A 19,904-nucleotide genomic window follows, 5' to 3' on the forward strand; every position below is an offset into this window, starting at 1 on the left:
TCAATTTACCTTCATTTAGCATTTTCTTTCCACACCACCTTTTGCTACATCTTGTTTCTTTAGTAAACTCTTAGAAGTTGATTTAATAAGGATATGTTGGTAGTTAAGTTCTCATTTTAGAATCCAAAATGTCCTTGTCCCATTTTCTTGATAGTTTTGTTAGGTATGAAATTCTAGATTGATAGTTTTCAGTACATAAAATATTCCACTCTCTTCTGAGTTTCACTGTTGTCAAGTAGCTGTCACATTGTTGTTACTTTGTAGGTATTGTCTTCTTTCTCTTGCTCTTTTGAAGATCAGCTATTGGTGGCTTGCTTCATAAAGGTGTCACTTTTGTATTCCTAGACTTTGTCTTCTAGAAATTAGCTCAGTTGGCCTAGATGCTGACTTATTTTCTGGATTCCCCAAATCTAAGGATGTAAGACTTTAATCAAATGTGGAACTTTCTCAGCTACAATATCCTTAAATATCATCCCTAACCATTCTATGATCTCTTCCTGGTACTCTATTAGATATTAATTGACCTTTTTAATATATCTTTGATGTTCCTTCTTTCATACATTCTGTCTCTCTTTACTGTATTCTATATAACTCTTTGTTTTGGTCTGCTGATTCATTCTTTTGCTTTATCTGTGTTTCATGTCTAGATGTTCTATTGTTTTCAAATCTGATCATTTTTCTTCCCATACATTCTTATCCCCACCTCCCTCATTTTCTCTTGCTCCTTCTCATATTTTTATATTCCCTTCTATTCCTTATACATATTGTATTTCAACAAATCTCAGTCATCAAGTATTGAAAGACACACCATTTTTTGTACCAATATAATAGTGTGATGTCATCCCAATTTTAGAGATGTTAAAACATTTTGGGGGACCGGGCATGGTGGCTCACGCCTGTAATCCTAGCACTCTGGGAGGCCTAGGCGGGTGGATTGCTCAAGGCCAGGAGTTCATAACCAGCATGAACAAGAGCGAGACTCCATTTCTACTAGTATATAGATAAAATTAGCCAGGCATGGTGGCACATGCCTGTAGTCCCAGCTACTCGGGAGGCTGAGGCAAGAGGATCGCTTGAGCCCAGGAGTTTGAGGTTGCTGTGAGCTAGGCAGATGCCTTGGCACTCACTCTAGCCTGGGCAACAAAGTGAGGCTCTGTCTCAAAAAAAAAAAAATTTTGGTAACTTGTCTTTGAACACACTAATCAATTATTACAACATTTTCAGTTTTTGAAGGTCAGATTCTGTTACTAATTTATTCACAATGACTTATTTTTCATTTTTGTAACTTTGAATATGAGTCCAAAAGTACTGGAACATTACCTATTGACAATTCTTTTGAGACTGAGTTTAAAGTGCTTTAATACTGCATTATTTATTTCTGTTAAATGGCCAGAATCACATAAACCTCAGGTCACTTTAACTCTTTGGCTTAAGTTTCCCAACCACATGGGTTGTGTAAGTTTGGTTCTAAACTGGTTTGTCATCTTGTGGATATTAATTCTTTTTTTCTTCTTACCAAGTTGTAATTTGAAGCTCATGGATATAAATTCATAGGGGAGCTTCTCTCCATCCAGTTTTCTTACTTGTCTGAGTTAGCATATTTCTGGTATATTCTTTTTTTTTTTTTTTTTTTGAGACAGAGTCTCGCTTTGTTGCCCAGGCTAGAGTGAGTGCCGTGGCGTCAGCCTAGCTCACAGCAACCTCAAACTCCTGGGCTCAAGGGATCCTCCTGCCTCAGCCTCCCAAGTAGCTGAGACTACAGGCATTCGCCACCATGCCCGGCTAATTTTTTGTATATATTAGTTGGCCAATTAATTTCTATTTATAGTAGAGACGGGGTCTCGCTCTTGCTCAGGCTGGTTTCGAACTCCTGACCTCGAGCAATCCGCCCGCCTCGGCCTCCCAGAGAGCTAGGATTACAGGCGTGAGCCACCGCGCCCGGCCATATTTCTGGTATATTCTTTCACTGAATGTTATCTTTTGAGGTTCAGGGTTTTGGTAGGGTGTCTCACTCTGGCTTCATATTTATGTTGGCCAGTAGGCTTTTTCTCATTTCTAGAGCTTAGCCCATTCCAAAGTCATCAGGACACAAGAATTGGCAGAGCCTCCAGGTAATTGTTCTCTTTAACACTGACACTTCTCTGGATTCATGCTTTTTATTCAACCCCACACTAAACTTTGTATTTTTTAAATGTTCAAGTCTACAAAGACAGTGATACAACTGCATGATACATTCATCTACCTTTCACTGATAGTCACTGTTGGTCTGCATTTGCACTATCTCAGGTTTTGCACAAGTTTTATACACACAACACACATTTCTGCCTAACCACTGAAAAGCAATCAACAGAATACTTCATCTCTAATTATTTCTGCATGCATCTCTAAAGAAAAAGGATATTTTCCTATTCAAGCACAAAACCACTGTTACACCTAAGAAAACTAAACATTAATTCCTATCATGTAAGAGTTCATACACAAATTTTCTAAGAGATGTCCCTAAAATGTCTTGATGGCTGGGTTTATTTAATACAAAATTAAATCCAAGGACATACACTGCATTTGATTATACTGTATTTGATTACATGTTTGATTATACTGCATTGCTATATCTAGAACCATCTCTCCACTTGTTTTGCACAATTACTTTAAGAATCCAAACCATGGGTCTTGTAAATGTCCTACATTCTAGTTTTAATTACTTCACATGATTAGACTCAGGTTAAACGTTTTTGGTAAAAATGCTTACACAGGTGAAGTGGGCCTTTGGAGTATCTTTCTTCCTTTCTATCTCCACAATGGATGTAAAAGATTGTTTTAAAAAGATAAATCATATCCAGCACTTCAGGTATTTTGTATCATTAGGCGGGCTCCTCAGGGCATGCAGACGACATAGATGTTATTATTATATTGCCTTTCCAGACCACCAGTAACATCTTCGCAAATGAAAGAAGTGATATATTTACCACTTCCTGAGGCTAAGTTATAGGAAAAGGAGACAAAACCTTCCATTAGGTGTTCTACTCTACCAATTCATTCTTGCATTTACTATCCCTAAAAATCCAAAGCCTAACATGGGTGTTTGTTGGGAGTCTAAAAATCTAAGGAACAATTAATGCAGGATTACATTCATAGTTAAGAGCTGAGGATATATTTTTAAAGACTTGGGTTCCAGTATGAACAACTTATCAGTAAAAAGGTAGAAATTATATTTCTAACTTGCTCCTTTTCATGGCAATAGAAGAAAGGTATAAAAAAGGAAATATTTGTTGGGGAATTACTGTGCCAACTCTATGTTAAATGATCTCAATTTATCTCCACGTTAATTCCATGAGCTAGATATGACTATCCCCATTTCACAAATAAGCCAAGTGAAACTCAAGAGACATCATACTGGTAAAACAAAGGTTCAAACCAAAGTCTGTATGATGGCTGAAACCCATTTTTTTCCCTCTATACAAAATGCATATAAAAGAGAAATAATTAGGAATTTCCGTTCTGATGTTTTACTTGGCTATTCATGGCCTTAACTTCTATGTAACCTAAAGAAAAAAAAAGTCCACTTCTTGAAATTATATGGTCTACACTCAGTCATTCCTTCTGTGACTCATTCACCTAACCCACTGTATTCTCGTGGCTACACAAATTGGAACAGCTTTACCGAGGTCATCTATGGCTTCTATGTTGCTAAATTCAATGGCCACTTTACTTCAACTCTTGCCAACACTTGATGTTACTACCGTGTTTCCCCCAAAATAAGCCCTACCCATAAAATAAGCCCTAGCAGGATTTCTAAGCATTTTCGCAATATAAGCCCTACCCCAAAAATAAGACCTAGTGATGGGCGTGGCTACGCAGCATATCTGCACAATCCATGCATTTCGTCACAGAAGACGACTAGCAGCCCTTCTCATCTGCCCCATGAGAGCTCTATTGCTCCACATGAGAGATTGGGGCTGATGCTTCTAAAGGAAATAGAGTTGCAAGAAATTCAGGATGGAATTCGGGGTTTAGAGAGTTATGATGATGTTCCAGAAGAAGACTACTTAACTATACTTGAATAAGTGTAGATTGTTGTACCGTACTTAAAAAAAATAGCACATCCCCTGAAAATAAGCCCTAGGATGTCTTCTTGAGGAAAAATAAAGACCCTGTCTTATTTTCGGGGAAACACGGTAGTACCTCCATCCCTTCTTGGAAACCCCTTTGTCTTGTCTTCTACTATGACTCTCTTGGCTTTCCTCCTTCCTGTATGACTAATTCATAGGTCTCCTTTGTGGGGTTTTCTTTTCCTAGTCCTTAAATATTGCTTCCTCTACTGTTGTAACTATCCTACTCTTCTCATTCTATACACTGCCTAGGTAATATCACACTCTTACATTGCTTTAGTTTCCATGTATTATGCTAGTGGCTCAAGTTAGATGTTTACCAAATGCCTACCATGCGCTGGCATATTCAGTGATGAATAAAAACAGACATGGTTACTCAATGGTGGATCCTGCAGACTCTGTCTCTGCTCAGGGATCTCCCCTCAACAGCAAGCAGAACCATGGACACCAGCACCTTATGTTTCCATCAGTACCTCAAACTTAAAACATTCCAAACTAAACTCACTGCCCTCCTCCGTCCACTATAACCTAATTCCTTTGTCCTCCTCTTTTCCATTTTAATAGGTGCTAACAACCCCATGGCTTTAATTATTAGTTTATTTTACTTTCTAAATCTCTCCAAAATTTGACTGCTATTCTCTATTCCACTGCCAGATAGCTAGATTAGGGCTCACCTGGATTACTTACAGCATACAATTGCATCTCCACCTCCAATATTTTCCATAATCCATTCCTCAGAGTTACAATCTTTCAGATAGGCAGATCTAATCACATCACCCCTCCAGTGCCCACCCACCCTGCTTAAAATTCTTCAAGGACTCCTTGTTGGCATCAGTGTTAAGTCCCAAACCCTTTTATATAAACTGCAAGACTCTCTGCCTGAAGAGGACCCCGCTCTGTCCTTCAGTTTAGTATTTTACTACTCCAACGTACACTGGTATAGCTGAATCAAACTTTTCAGTTCCTGAAATATATCCATGTTCTCTTTCCCTTAACAGGTTTCTATATATTGTACTCTCTCTTCACTCTCTTGTTGCCTGGTCCACTGTCTTATCTTTTATGAGTGAAAGTGATTCCTTTCCTGACAACAGTTTGGGTTAGATCCTTTCCTATTAATTCTGACTATATTCTGTGTTAATCCCTATCATAACACTCATTATTCTAACACAGAGTCTAAACATTGAGAAAGGCAGGGACTAGATTTTATCTTGTTCACTACTGTATCTGGTGCCTGGCAAACAGCATAAATTTTTTTAATGAATTAAAATTGTCTCATCTCACAGAGGAGGAAAAAAAAGAAATTCATTTGAAAACTTTTTCAATTTTCTAATTTAATAGAAATAAACAAAACATTGTGGTTTTCAAACAAGGGTTTAAACTAATCTAATACAACTTCTACAACACATTCCAGAGCATTATAACAATTATTTACAGGCAGCTAATGTATTAAATAACCATGAAAAGAAAAAACTTGCTTTTAATTACACACCAGCAAAAACACAGGAACGGAACAATTAGAAACTGCAACCTTGTTTAAAAAAATTAAATATGATTATTTAGAGAATACAATACCACAGAAACAGCACTTTTTCTTTAAGAATCATATTGAGGGTAGTTAACTATGTGCAAAAATAATAATAGTAGTAATAATAATAATGGGGGGAGACCAATTGAAATACTGGGGAACTAGTAAGGCTGTGAATTTAACCCTTTCGTGTGTAGGTACGTCTACATAAAAAATTAACAGGCTTTCAAATTGCACAAATCTTTTTTATAGGCTTATGTACATGTTTCACTGTGTTTTAAAACATAGTAAATGCCTACATTTTTCAGACCAGGAGCAGACATGCATTCCATCCTTAAGTTTGAAATTTAGGCCACACTTGAAAGGGAATATCGCCAGTGGCACTTACAAAATCATTTCAGTGCCTTTCCACATATAAATTTGGTGAATTTAACAGAATAGCATTTTTAGTTTTCAAAGATCACTGGTTGGAAAAGGGCTAAACTTAATTTTGTACATTCTGTAGCTTGATATGATAAATATATCCAAATTAATTTATTTCTGAAGATAATTTTGTTTCTCAGATACAATAAAAAATATAAAGGACCACATAGGCAAACACAAGAAACTAAAATGAAAGAAATGCTATACATGCATTTTGACCAAGTAAAAGAAACCATTATATTCAAGAGTACATGTTGAAATCTGAAATGTCTATGTAAACTGTGGCATATAAATTTTTTTCCTTAAAAAAGTACCTTCGATTATTTTTTTACTCAAACACCTACTTTTAAAAAAATATGCAACTTTCCCCAATTTTTAAAATAAAATGCCACAATATATTGTCATTACCTCCAGCATACTTTTAAATTTCTTAATTTTTAAAAGATAGACTGGGTGATATGCATACAAACTTTTCTATAAAATCACCATCCAGGAGAGGATTCTGACATGCTATTAGGCAACAGACTTAAAGCAGTATTATTGCTTTATCAAGGAGGAGATAAATGTGAGAAAAAAATTAAAGGAACCATCCAGGTCTGAATATGGTCAAACTGTAATACAACTTGAAAATATCGAATCATATTCAGCAGATCATTAATATGGATGGCATAAATTAAGAATTCATAGTATGAATTAAGAATTTGATTACTTTAATTAAGGGAGATGGGAACATGGATTTTTATAAAACTACTCACTGATCCAATGCTGAGTATGCATATAAGCAGTGCTGACTTTGATAAAGAAATGAGATTTTTATATTTCACGTGTTGTATGTGAATAGGGATGGACACAGGATGTAAAGGCCAAGGGAGAGGCCCACAGCGTCTACTCCCATTTTGGAGTAAGAGACCATTTAATCACATATGGTAGACCGTAATCCAAGGGCATAGTTGGAAGACCTGAATCTATTGGCTTATTAACACTAATCACTAATAATTACATGGCAGGATACCTGCTGAGGTAATTGTTTATCTAAAATTTGCACACTATAAACCTTTTACTTCTATTTAAAAGCATTTCTTTGAAGTAACTAAAAATCTCAAAATTTGTTTTGATAAAAAGTGAGACCTAAAATCATCTAAAATTCCCCTACATAAGAAATAAAATCAGAAAGGATCAATTTGAGGATTCCAAAAAGAATAATTTCAACAGTGGGTCCAATGCTCTATCATTTCTCTGTAGTAACGGTTTGATATTTCTATATAGAGCATGACCTACAATCTAATCATACTTTGGAACTTTCATCACATGCTTCACCTTCACCTGATAAGGCAATTTCTTCATTTAGTGTATCAGCTGAGTCAAGTGCTAAAAGCACAAATTTAGGTCAGCAGGACAGATCGAGGAACACTTTGTTCTTAGTTTTCCGATGGGAGAAGTAAACTGAAGCATGGCAAAAACTTTAAAAGCTTTCAAGAAAACATTATTATGTGGACATTCCTCCAAATCTAAAATATTCACTGCCTTTAAAACAAAGAATACAAATGTAAGAGAGTATCAAACAAACTGTCTTCAGGGATTGATATGAAAACATTTTAAGATATCTGAATATCAATTTAAATCTTCAGACATTTTAACTATATTAGGGCTGAACAAATGAACTTAGAAACACAATGATAAGTGTGCAAGAAAAAAAGCTTTAATAAAATCTAAAGCGAATACCTTTACTCAATGGTGGTTTGTTGATAGACATTATTAGTAATTCCTCAGCAGTATGAACTATTTTCTATTAACAGAAATGGAGCCTATTAAATATTGACAATAAAGTGGTTTTTAAATTGATTACTTTAACCAACCTTAAAATAAAACCAACAAAAGCCAAAACTCCATCTAACATGGAAATGTTTTTAAGGAAATACATTATCTCTTAAGGCCCCAAATATTGAGAAATATTTACTTAAAATTTGTTTCTCCCCCCAGCTGGCAGAACCTATTTATGACTTATTACCTAAGATTTTTTTTTTAAAAAAGGATTCATATGAAGAGCAAATATAAAATATTAGAACTCAAAGGCTTGACAAAACAAAGTTATACTGCTATTCCTCACTTTCCGAAAATGTTCCCTTAGATATATGTCTACTTATAAATTGAAACCATGGATGTTATAGAAGAGAGGGAAATAGGCATAAGTAAAAGTATTTTAAAATTATTTTCTCCCTCTTATTAAAAAACTGCCTTAGGAATCTGAAATTCGAATAAAGTAATTTAAGAGTTTGGTATATTTTTAAAAACAAATCTGAAAGAGAAGCTAAAAGGAAGCAAGGGAATAAAGTCAGTCAATACAAATAATAATACTGTTTAAATATATAATCAGAAAGCCTGAATCTCATTTGTTTACCCACCACCCCTTGTTAAGAAAAGAAAAACAACCCAAAGGAATTTGTATAATAATTTCTTTAGAGCACTTTATTTGATTCAATACGCACTAAAAAATATTTACCTCTTAGACAATTATGTCAAATAATTTTCTGAGTAGTTTACTGTCTGAAATGATTAAACTGAATTTTTAAAAAGGCAAAATGATTTACCACAAATCTGCTGACGTCTGAAAAATAACTAATGGCAAATTCAGCTATTTTGGTCTCTTTATATTCTAATGTGTCCATACAAAAGTAGGACTAAGATTTTTAATCCAACAAAAGAGAAGCCTGTACATAGTCTAGAACATGTATTTTAAATTTGAGCATCACAAATGAGAAGAAAAATGAACCAGAGCCAAGTTGGTTCATCCTCAGGTGCTGTAATCAGGGTAGTAATGGTGGGTTTATTCCAGTAACCATTCGAGTGGGGATTGGCTCATTTTCAGGATTGACTTACAGGTCTCTTCTAACTCCTTAAAGCCCCCAGTCCATGCATATGTCCCACTTGGTGGACGGATGAGTAACCTAACCCCACCGGGTTTATTTCAATATTTTGATATTTCAATAATAAGCTGCTTCTGAAGATTTTTTGAGAAGTCTGTTCTCTATTAAAATAAGATAGAACCTCAAAATATGAATGTGAACATTAGAAATAGACAGCATATATTACAAATCCATTCTTGATAGGAACATTAGTAAGAATACACATTAGCTTAAAAAACAGGCTCAGCAAATGTTGCTGATCTGCCAGAAGTTTTAGTTCACTATTTACAAATAAGACAAAGTGAAATACAGAAAATTTTACACATTTGGTTGTTGACAGATAACTGTTTGCCAATAGTGGTCTATCAGAAAACTGATATGAAGGAAGACTGGATAAGAGCCAGTTGTCACCTTCTCAAATTTAAATGTACAGAAAACTAGATTAATTTTGAAACAAACATTCTGTCTTTCATGGGAATAACTGTATGATCAGATGATTTCATTGGGAAGTGCAATTGTGTGGAAGTGTTTTCTGGAAATGACTACTATAACTCTACATGATCCACTATTGAAAAGTTACCGTTTTTATTTCAGTAGACTGTTGAAGCTGATTAAATCACGACCAGTGGTCATGTTTCTTACACCCTAATAAGTATGAGTAGAAAATAAAACTACTGTTGAATTCTTTAAATGCATTTAAAAACTAAGACCCAACAGCATTGAAATGAGAAAAAATATAATAGCATGATTCAATGCACATATGCACTGACATTAAAGTGGAATCTGAGCTACTTTGAAGTATTTTTAACTAGAAAACAACCCAGTATGTATGTATGTGGAGGGGGAGGCTTAAGAAATTTTTAATAACTGTGTGACCTAGTCCAAAAAGACAATTTATCAAGCAACATGAGCCTCAAGAATTTACTTATACATCCAGTATCCTGCACCAATCAATACCACATGATCAACATTTGCCATTTTGAACAAAGAACCATCCTCATTAGTAACAGAAATCCTCACACCATTTCACTTTTGCTTTTAGTTTTTAAAGTTGCAAATAGAGTTCTCTCCCCTTTCTTGACAAGAATATGTTTTCTGTCCATTATTTCAATCTAATACTGTGTAAAAGCTATCAGCTTCTTCAAGGAGGTGCCCACTGTAGGCAGGATATTCCAGCAACACTTAAATAAAAGTTTTATTTTTTTCCTTTTCTTTTTCATTTTTTTTTTTAAACAATTGATTTAAATCCATGTCATTTTACTTTATATGTACTGGTCTCTCATCTGACTTTAGGCGTTTTCTGCGGGGCTGTATAAAGTCTTCATCAGAGTCCTCAGTTACCTCACCATCATCCTCTTCCTGCTCAAACTCTGGCAAAGGTGCGAAGGTCCTGTCTGAGTAGATCTCTGTGAGTTTATCTTCAAAGTACAATGCAACTGCTTTCCCTGCCTGAGCTACTTCTGAATCAGCCTGCAAGCAAAAGATAGGAATATTCACCTATTGGTAATGCATATTCCTTCACCAAGTTTGCATGGTCTGAAAAGCTTACCTTCAAATTAATCTCTTGTGTGTCTGCATAAACTTGAACAACTTTCATCATCTAAAAAGGATACCAGAGTCAAAAAAAAAAAAAGGGAAATTATAATCCTTTCTAAAGTTATGAGACTGCACAGGATTGGCGACGAAAGTCAGCCATACTAGGGAGAACAAATTGCTATAACCAGATTAACCCTTTCTAAAATTCTACAGAACATGGAACCATTTTCTTTACAAAGCTGTTATTAAAGCTACTGTAAAACCTCAGTAATTGTCTCATTTAATTACTTGAAAATAATCTATGAAAAAATAAGATAAAATGTGGAACTGTTCTTTTAAATTTAACTTCAAATTAGTGAGATTTTTACTAATTTTCTCTGTATTATATTGCTATAAAGGTGACTCAGAATTTTCACCTTACAAGGACTTTTTTCACCTTACAAGTCCTTACAAGGACTTTTTTGATTTGTTTTTTATTCTAAAATGCCACTTGGATGCTTCCAGAGATAGCTATGGATAGGTACACTTTAAAGGGCTTGATGTGATTTTAGTAATAGTTATATAGCACCCAAATTGTATCAGCAATAGAAAAGCAATTAGAGTATTAATCTTTTTAAGACCGTGAATTATCCTTAAATTTCATTTTCTTCTAGGATGAAAACCTTTCATAACAGTAACAGACTTGACTTTGCCCCAAAGATAACAAAAATAATTTCCTTGAAAGAGGTATATATCACATTTCCTCCCAATGGATGGACAGCTCAACCTTACCCTCAAAAAAAATGTATAACCAAAAGTTAATGAAAGTCACATTGCTGAAATTAGAAAACTCTGTATTACACACTCTGGGCTACTATTCAAGATAAGTCATCAGAGCTTAGTTTATGATTTAAGGTTCTATATTTATGTGGTAAATAATAAAATCCAATGAAAAGAGTATAGATACCTTTCCTAAATGTACCCCAAATTTAAGCTGTTTATCATTACACACAAAACATACTGAACTACAGACTATTTTCTATACTTATACCAACCCTCAACTCATTTAGGAAGAGATACTCAAAAATATTAATTTTATTATATTTAAGTGTACACTCCAAATTATACATGTAAACTTTCTTCAATGGAGCTGTGCATACAGTTACATTTTACTTTTGACAGGACTTTAGCAGAAGAAAATTTTAATCAAATTAGAAAACTCTTTCAGCAGGGAAAAAAACAAGCAAACAAAAACTAACAAACCAAGACTCTATAGGCTGGAAGCTAACATACCTCATTAAACCTTTCACAGTTCTTGAAGATCAAACGGACATCAGCCACAAAGTCATCTGGGATTTGGTAGTGTTGGGAATGTTTTTTCTGAAGCTTCTTTTTCACGGTGGATAAATCCATTGGTTTCTTTATAATTTTATAGTAGTTTGGTATCTAAAATAAGCAAATAAATAAGGGTAGATAAGAATTCTACAAAAATACCAAAAAGTTTAATTCGAAAATGTGTAACATTTTAGAAAAAAACATGTTCATTATTGAGCCAGCTACTTACAAATTTTGGGTACAGTGATTATACTTTACATCTTCCAACCATATCGTGAAAACCAAATCTTATGCAGAATATGTGCCAGTCTCTGTGGTTGGTGAAAGTCCCCAAAGCCCTACCTTTAATAATTAGATTTGGAAAGAAACCAATCATCGAGACCCTTAAGGCCATTTGGCTCATCAGAATTTTATGATTCTTGGCTGGGCATGGTGGCTCATGCCTGTAATCCTAGCACTCTGGGAGGCCGAGGCAGGCGGATTGTTTGAGCTTAGGAGTTCAAGACCAGCCTGAGCAAGTGCGAGATCCAGTCTCTACTAAAAAAAATAGAAAGAAATTAGCTGGACAACTAAAAGTATATATATAAAAAATTAGCTGGGGCCGGGCGCGGTGAATCATGCCTGTAATCCTAGCTCTCTGGGAGGCCGAGGCAGGCGGATTGCTCGAGGTCAGGAGTTCAAAACCAGCCTGAGCAAGAGCAAGACCCCGTCTCTACTATAAATAGAAATTAATTGGCCAACTAATATATACAGAAAAAATTGGCCAGGCATGGTGGCACATGCCACCATGTAGCAGTCCCAGCTACTACATGACACTACATGACACTCTGCCTCAAAAAAAAAATTCGCCGGGCATGGTGGCACGTGCCTGTAGTCCCAGCTACTTGGGAGGCTGAGGCAGGAGGATTGCTTGAGCCAAGGAGTTTAAGGCTGCTGTGAGCTGGAGTTTAAGGCTGCTGTGAGCTAGAGTTTAAGGCTGCTGTGAGCTAGGCTGATGCCACAGCACTCTAGCCCAGGCAACAGAGTAAGACTCTAATTTTTTCTATATATTTTTAGTTGGCCAATTAATTTCTTTCTATTTGTAGTAGAGATAGGGTCTTGCTCTTGCTCAGGTTGGTTTCGAACTCCTGATCTTGAGCGATCCTCCCACCTTGGCCTCCCAGAGTGCTAGGATTCCAGGTGTGAGCCACCGTGTCCATCTGAGAACGTTTTTTATATCACAGACAAGTCATAACTCAGCAACAGAGGAAGAAAGATGGCCATCATAAGAAAAATCTATTAACAATTTAGTAATCATGCTAGGGAATTCTGGCCCCATCTTTGGCCAAAAATGTCTACCCTTGAGATATAAGTGAAGACAGAGAAGCTATTTAAATGGTCAATGAAAAGAAAATATTTGCACATCATTTTCTACTGTGAAATCCCTCAACTTGGAGACAGACTTTCTAGAATCAGATGATTACTACTTGTACAATACGTTTTTCCTTGGGTCTAGACCTTTTGTGCTTTAAAATTCATTTCTTAGCCTACCTGGTAAACAAGTCAACTACCATTTAATATTCTATAATAGGCCTTGTATGCAATAATGTATCATTCAACAACTGATGGCTAGCAAATAAAATGTGTATAACATACTCTTACCACACTTATTAGGCATTGAACACCTCTCACCTTCCTTTTACCATAGTATTTCAGAGCCTTTATTTCTTACAAAAGTCTATGCTATAGACAGCTAAACACTTAACATAAGTTATTTTATATAATCCTCAGAACATCACAATGAGGTATGAAACAGTATCAGAAAAGAAACCTGAGTCTTAGAGAGGCTGAGGAGTCTTAGAGAGGCTAAGTTTGACAGTTGATGTCTCTGACATTTCACTTTGACACTTCTTATTTTTTATAGTGAAGGTACATCCTCAGTCTTTCAAATGCATGTTTTGGCTTGTGATTCTCTTTTTAATTTTTTTGTAGCAGTTTTTGTGAATCCATGGATAAGCCACAAATTCATGTTATTTATTAATATGATTTCTGTTATGGAACCAATGCAGCACAAACAGTTCAAAATATCAACTAAGTGTTTGGGAAGGATGTGACTAATGAAGGCACACTATGTCATTGATGGTTTGAGAAGTTCTGTTCTGGTGATTTCAGTCTTGAAAATGAGCCATGTGGGCAACCTAATACCAAGGTGGATAATGATGAAAACTCATCGTGAGTGTGAAAGCTGTAGTGGAAGCAAATCCATCTCAACCTATGCATGAATTAGCAGCAAGGTTTCACATTACTATTCCAACAACAGTGGACCATTTGAAACAAATCAGCAAGGTAAAGAAGCTGGATAGATGGGTACCACATGAATTAAATAAGTGTCGGAAGAGAAATTATCTTGAAGCTTGCCTTTCTTTGCTGTCACGTCATGAAGACAAATCATTTCTACACTGTATTGTTACATAGAATGAAAAATGGATTCCTTTTGACAATTTCAAGCATTCAGCACAATGGCTGGATAAAGATAAAGTGCCAAAACACAGTCTAAAACCAAATATTCATCAAAAAAAGCTAATGGTGTCTGTTTGGTGGTCCACTACAGCTTCAGGAAACCTGGTCAATCTATTACAGCGGATGTCTACTGCAAACAACTCAATGAAATGATGAGGATGCTTGTGATTAAGCAGCTGAGACTGGTCAACAGAGACAGGACAATCCTCTTGCAAGACAATGCTCAACCACATGTTGCACAAACTATAGCAGCTGCACTTGGAGGAGACTCTCTGTCATCCACTGTATTCATCAGACCCTGTACCAACTGACTACTATTTCTTCCAGGCTTTGGACCACTTGTTGCAAGGAAAAATACTCAATTCTCAACAAGCTGTGTAAAACACTTTCATTCACCCTCCAGGCTTCTTCATTGCTGGCATAAACAAGCTACCGTTAAGATGGCAAAACTGTGTTGATAGTTTAGGCTCATTATTTTAACCATACTGCTTCTTGTTTGAGATATATTAATAAACTACACTTTTGATTCAAAATTGGACATTTGATATTTAATAAACAAGCAGTCTAAGGCCAGAGCCCATACTCTTAAGTATTATATGAGACCTCTTCACCAGGGAGGTACTAAGGTAGGCAACTCACCGAAGCAGGAACGGGCTCCTGGAATTCAATACTTAATTCATGGCAATAGAGGTAAAGCAGAAGACGTTCACATTTCTGGCCCAAACAAGGAAAGGAAAACACATGAAATATTTTTCCCCTAAGATATTCTTGAGAATGAGAACTATATCACTACAAAATATGATTATAACAAATTGAACATAAGCCTCCTACTTACTAGCTATTCAACTAAATATATACACACACAAAGAAAACTGCCTTACTTCCCATTTAGTTTTGAGACTATCTTCTGTTCTACTTTAAATAAGAATGCCTTTATTCTAATAAGATAACTAAGGTAACATATCTATTAATTCTTGATTATTTATACAAATGGAAGGGAGTCACAAAAGCAATATACAGTACTTGGTGCAAAAAATTACAGACTACCTGGTAATAAATAAATAATCACTGTTGTTCCTCACTGTAATTTCCTGAGGCAGGCAAGACAAATGTTATTATCCCCTTGCTTCAAATGACCCCACTCAGGTTCAAGATAAATAAAAACTGTCTAGTCAATACAATTCCAGAAATTTTTTTTACACAATCAGGAGTAAACTGAAGTGCGTTTTATATTCATAGTTTTCTATTTATTTAAATTTCTTTTAATATAAGCTTGTATACTCTAAAGATATACCTTTCTTTATAGACAGTGGACATAGGATTTTGCGAATATATATATCAGATTAGAGAGAAACTTAACTCTAATGACCATAGAATGATGTAAAGATATTTTGTCTTTGGACATCATAGACTACAGATCAGATCAGTAGAAATGTGAGTGAGGAGAGGATTTTAAGTTTCATTTTTAATATGATGGAAAGCTATTAGAGGATTCTAGGCAAGAAAGTGATACACACCTTTTTAAAAAAGAATACTCTGTTCAGTACAGAAAAGGGACTGTGAGGGGCAATAGGAGAACCAGAAAGACCAGCTAAGAGATTATTACAATAGTCCAGATGAGAAATTGTGATGATTACCTAGGGTGGTAATGGTGGGGGGAAGTAAGTAAATGGTATTACAGTCATTCTTGATTCTTTCATTTCTAATAGGTTTCTATAGTAAGCAACAACAATGAATGGTGCCATGCAATGAAAGGGAATATTGGGGGAGAAGGACAGTTTTTTATGTTGTTATTTGCTTGGTGTTTGTTTGTTTTTTGAGGGATAGGATTAGAAATCAAAGTTTTAGTTAGGACATGTTAAGCTGCATAGAAGAGTCTGGAGTTCAGGTTTAGAAAGATTTCAGAAGTCATCAATATGCCTTCACTATATCATCAGACGACAAGATTAAAAAATAAAAATGTACAGGTTGGTGCAAAAGTAACTGCGATTTCAGCACTGTTGAAATTTGCCATTTGATGTTGGAATACATTCTTGAATAAATGTGGTTATATGTTATATTTCATTTTAATGCACACTTCTCGCTTTATTTTTTCACTAAAAACTTATTAGTTGCTGTTTATTTTGTATTTATTTTAGACTATGGAAAACATACAAAAAGCAAATTTAAGTGATTTTCTTATTCGAGTTCAAAATAGGTCATAAAGCTGTGGAGACAATTCCCAACATCAATAATACATTTGGCCCAGGAACTGTGAACAAATGTATTATTATGCAGTGGTGGTTCAAGAACTTGGCAAAGGAGAGAGAGCTTGAAGATGAGGAGCACAGTGGCCGGCCATCGGAAGTTGACAACAACCAATTGAGAACAATCATAAAAGCTGATCCTCTTATAACTACACAAGAAGTTGCCAAAGAGCTCAACGTTGACCATTTTATGGTCACTTGGCATTTGAAGCAAATTGGACAGATGAAAAAGCTTGATAAATGGGTGGGTGCCTCATGCGCTGACTGAAAATCAAAAAAATCGTTTTGATGTGTTGTCTTCTCTTCTTGTATACAACGACGAACCATTTCTTGATCAAACTGTGATATGAGATGAAAAGTGGGTTTTATATGACAATAAGGATGAGTGGTTGGACCAAGAAGAAGCTCCAACGCACTTCCCAAAGCCAAAGCTGCACCAAAAAAGGTTATTGTCATTGTTTGGTGGTCTGCTGACAGTATGATCCACTACAGCTTTTTGAATTTCAGCAAAACCATTACATCTGAGAAATATGCTCAGCAAATCAATGAGATGCACCAAAAATGGCAGCACCTGTAGCCAGCACTGGAAAACAAAAAGGGCCCAATTCTTCTCCAACAATGCCTGACCACAAAAATCACAACCAACACTTCAAAAGTTGAACAATTAGGCTGAGCGCAGTGGCTTACACCTGAAATCCTAGCACTCTGAGAGGCAGAGGCAGGAGGATCACTAAAGGTCGGGAGTTCAAAACCAGCCTGAGCAAGAGAGCAAGACCCCATCTCTACTTAAAAAAGAAACTAATTGGCCAACTAAAAATATGTAGAAAAAATTAGTGGGGCATGGTGGTGCATACCTGTAGTCCCAGCTACTCGGGAGGCTGAGGCAGAAGGATCGCTTGAACCTAGGAGTTTGAGGTTGCTGTGAGCTAGGTTGATGCCACGGCACTCTAGCCCAGGCAACAGAGTAAGATTTTGTCTCAGGAAAAAAAAAAAAAAAAAAAAAAAGTTGAACAAATTGGGCTACGAAGTTTTGTCTCATCCACCATATTCACCTGACCTCTTGCCAAATGATTACCACCTCTTCAAGCATCTCGACAACTTTTTGTGGGTAAAACACTTCCACAACCAGCAGAATAGAGAAAATGCTTTCCAAGAGTTCAATGAATCCCGAAGCATGGATTTTGACACTACAAGAATAAACAAACCTATTTCTTATTGGCAAAAATGTGTTGATTGTAATTGTTCCTATTTTGATTAATAAAGATGTGTTTGAGCCTAGTTATAATCATTTAAAATTCAGCCTGAAACCACAGTTACTTTTGCACCAACCTAATATCAAGTTCTGTGTATAACACACAGGGGGAAAAACATGTATATAGGCAGACACCTACAGGATCCCTAATAAAAAAATCAATGTATTTGACACTTACCCTTTGGTCCACGGGGCTTAATCCCTGTGCGGTTTTCCCCTTCTTACTATGTTGCAAATTATCACAATCATATTCAACTTCTGGCTTCCCAATATCTCTACAAAACGTGCATATCCAGTCCCCACTAAACAGGGAAATAGGCAATTAGTCTGTGTAATTATAACAACAAAGCCTGCTCTAGAGAAGCTAGTTCCCTAGATATGAGACTCTAGTTTGTTTACTTTATATTTTTTGGGAAAAGGGAGGTTCTATACCTGTCAAATCTTATAAGGTGAAGGTGTGTGATTAAAAACTCCCCAAAGGCCAGAGGCAGTGGCTCGTATCTGTAATTCCAGCATTCTGGGAGACTGAGGTGGGAGCACTGCTTGAGGCCAGGATTTCGAGATCAGCCTGAGCAACACAGTGAGACCATGTCTCTACAAAACATAGAGAACTTAGCCTGGTGTGGTGGCACATGCTGTAGTCCCAGCTATTCAGGAGGCTGAGGCAGAAGGATCACTTGAGCCCAGCAGTCTGAGGTTACAGTGGGCTCTCATGATGCCACTATACTCTAGCCCAGGCAACATAGTGAGAACCCTGTCTCAAAACAACAAAACAAAACACCAAAAAAATCCATGAAAAACCAAAAAAATAAAAAAATAAAAAACTCCCCCAAAACTTTTCCCAGTCTTCCCTCAATTGATTACTTTCTGGAAAGCATTATAAAAATGACATTTCTGCATTAAAAAGGAGTGTGTCCATAGCACAAAGTTGATGATCAGTACTTGCAGCACAAGGCCAAAGACCACCTCTCCCAGGCTTCGGTATTACCAATACATGAACCCAATATTCATGAATAAGAACACCAGAGGTTATAGAGTTTGTCAGGTATTTTGCAAATCAATTCTTTTTTCACGGCCAGTCAAAAGCTAGAACACACACACACACACACCCCTGCAAGTACACGCACATGTACATATACCCCTTACCTCTTAACTCTGCTAAGTGTATACTTTCTATCAGGATTTCTATATAACTATAAATTCTAAAGTGATTTATTCATATTTGTGTGCTTACTCTATATATAAATAGACACAGAGATATAGAGAAATATATACAGATATAAAAATAGATATGTAAATCCTAAATCTAGGGATTATACTAATGTATGTATTTGTGTCAACAGTTTACAATCCTTTCCAAAGCATCTGCTTTTGAAAGAAAACATTCAGTTGCAAAATCCTGACATTCCAGTAGCTATTACTACCTAAAGGAAAGAAAAATATGAAAAGCCTTAATTTCAAGACCAAAGTGCCAGTGCTTTTCTTTTCTGAAAGAGTAAAGAAAAAGTAGGCCCTTATTACATCTCTGGCAAATGACTATACCTCCTAGGATTTAGGTGAGAATTACAATTTTTCAGAAAAACATTCTGTTTATATATCTACCAGTTTTCTAATCCAAAAGGCTGAATCTTTCAAAGAGAGTAGCATTATTCAATTAAAATCACTGCCAGCAAGGAACTGGTGAGGAAATATGAACTTTTTTTTTTTTTAATCTATAACAAGAAAAAAGCTGGGTTTCCTCCCAGAGAATGCTGGTTTACTTTCATTTGAAAGGAAATTGGGAGTTAAGGAAGAAAGGGGAAGATTGAAAGAAGTATGACTCTATTTTATGGTCTCTGAAATCAGTCAAAGAGATTGCAAGAACATAAAATATTCAATTGTTAATTAGAAGGGGAAAAACTAGAGCACTTCTAAACCAAACCCCACCATTTGTAGTTAAAGAAACGGATCCCTGAAAATTAGTGAACTGCCCAAGCTCACTACAGAATTACAACCAGACTACAGGTTTTGTAACCTAGCCCCCACACATTTGTTCCACTTAATAGCTCTGATATCATCAGTTTACCTTGGGTGCTCACCAATGAATGTTTTAATGGT

General features: G+C 35.9%; 1 protein-coding gene across 2 annotated transcripts in view; it reads right to left on the bottom strand.

Moving 5' to 3' along the window:
* Positions 1–1,173: 1,173 nt before the first annotated feature.
* TRIM33 (tripartite motif containing 33) overlaps positions 1,174–19,904 on the bottom strand; it is a 145,009-nt gene continuing 126,278 nt past the window's right edge. The window contains exons 16-20 of one of the 2 annotated variants that reach the window (XM_012778414.3): positions 17,986–18,109; positions 14,949–15,023; positions 11,769–11,921; positions 10,510–10,560; positions 1,174–10,430 (exon numbers count right to left, since the gene is read on the bottom strand). In XM_012778414.3, the coding sequence (XP_012633868.1) occupies positions 10,218–10,430; positions 10,510–10,560; positions 11,769–11,921; positions 14,949–15,023; positions 17,986–18,109 (616 nt within the window). In that variant the 3' untranslated portion in view covers positions 1,174–10,217. The remainder of the gene's footprint in view (positions 10,431–10,509; positions 10,561–11,768; positions 11,922–14,948; positions 15,024–17,985; positions 18,110–19,904) is intronic. The other variant, XM_012778413.2, reaches the window with a different exon arrangement.

The sequence above is a fragment of the Microcebus murinus genome, chromosome 2 (assembly GCF_040939455.1).
Source record: "Microcebus murinus isolate Inina chromosome 2, M.murinus_Inina_mat1.0, whole genome shotgun sequence".
Taxonomy (NCBI): domain Eukaryota; kingdom Metazoa; phylum Chordata; class Mammalia; order Primates; family Cheirogaleidae; genus Microcebus; species Microcebus murinus.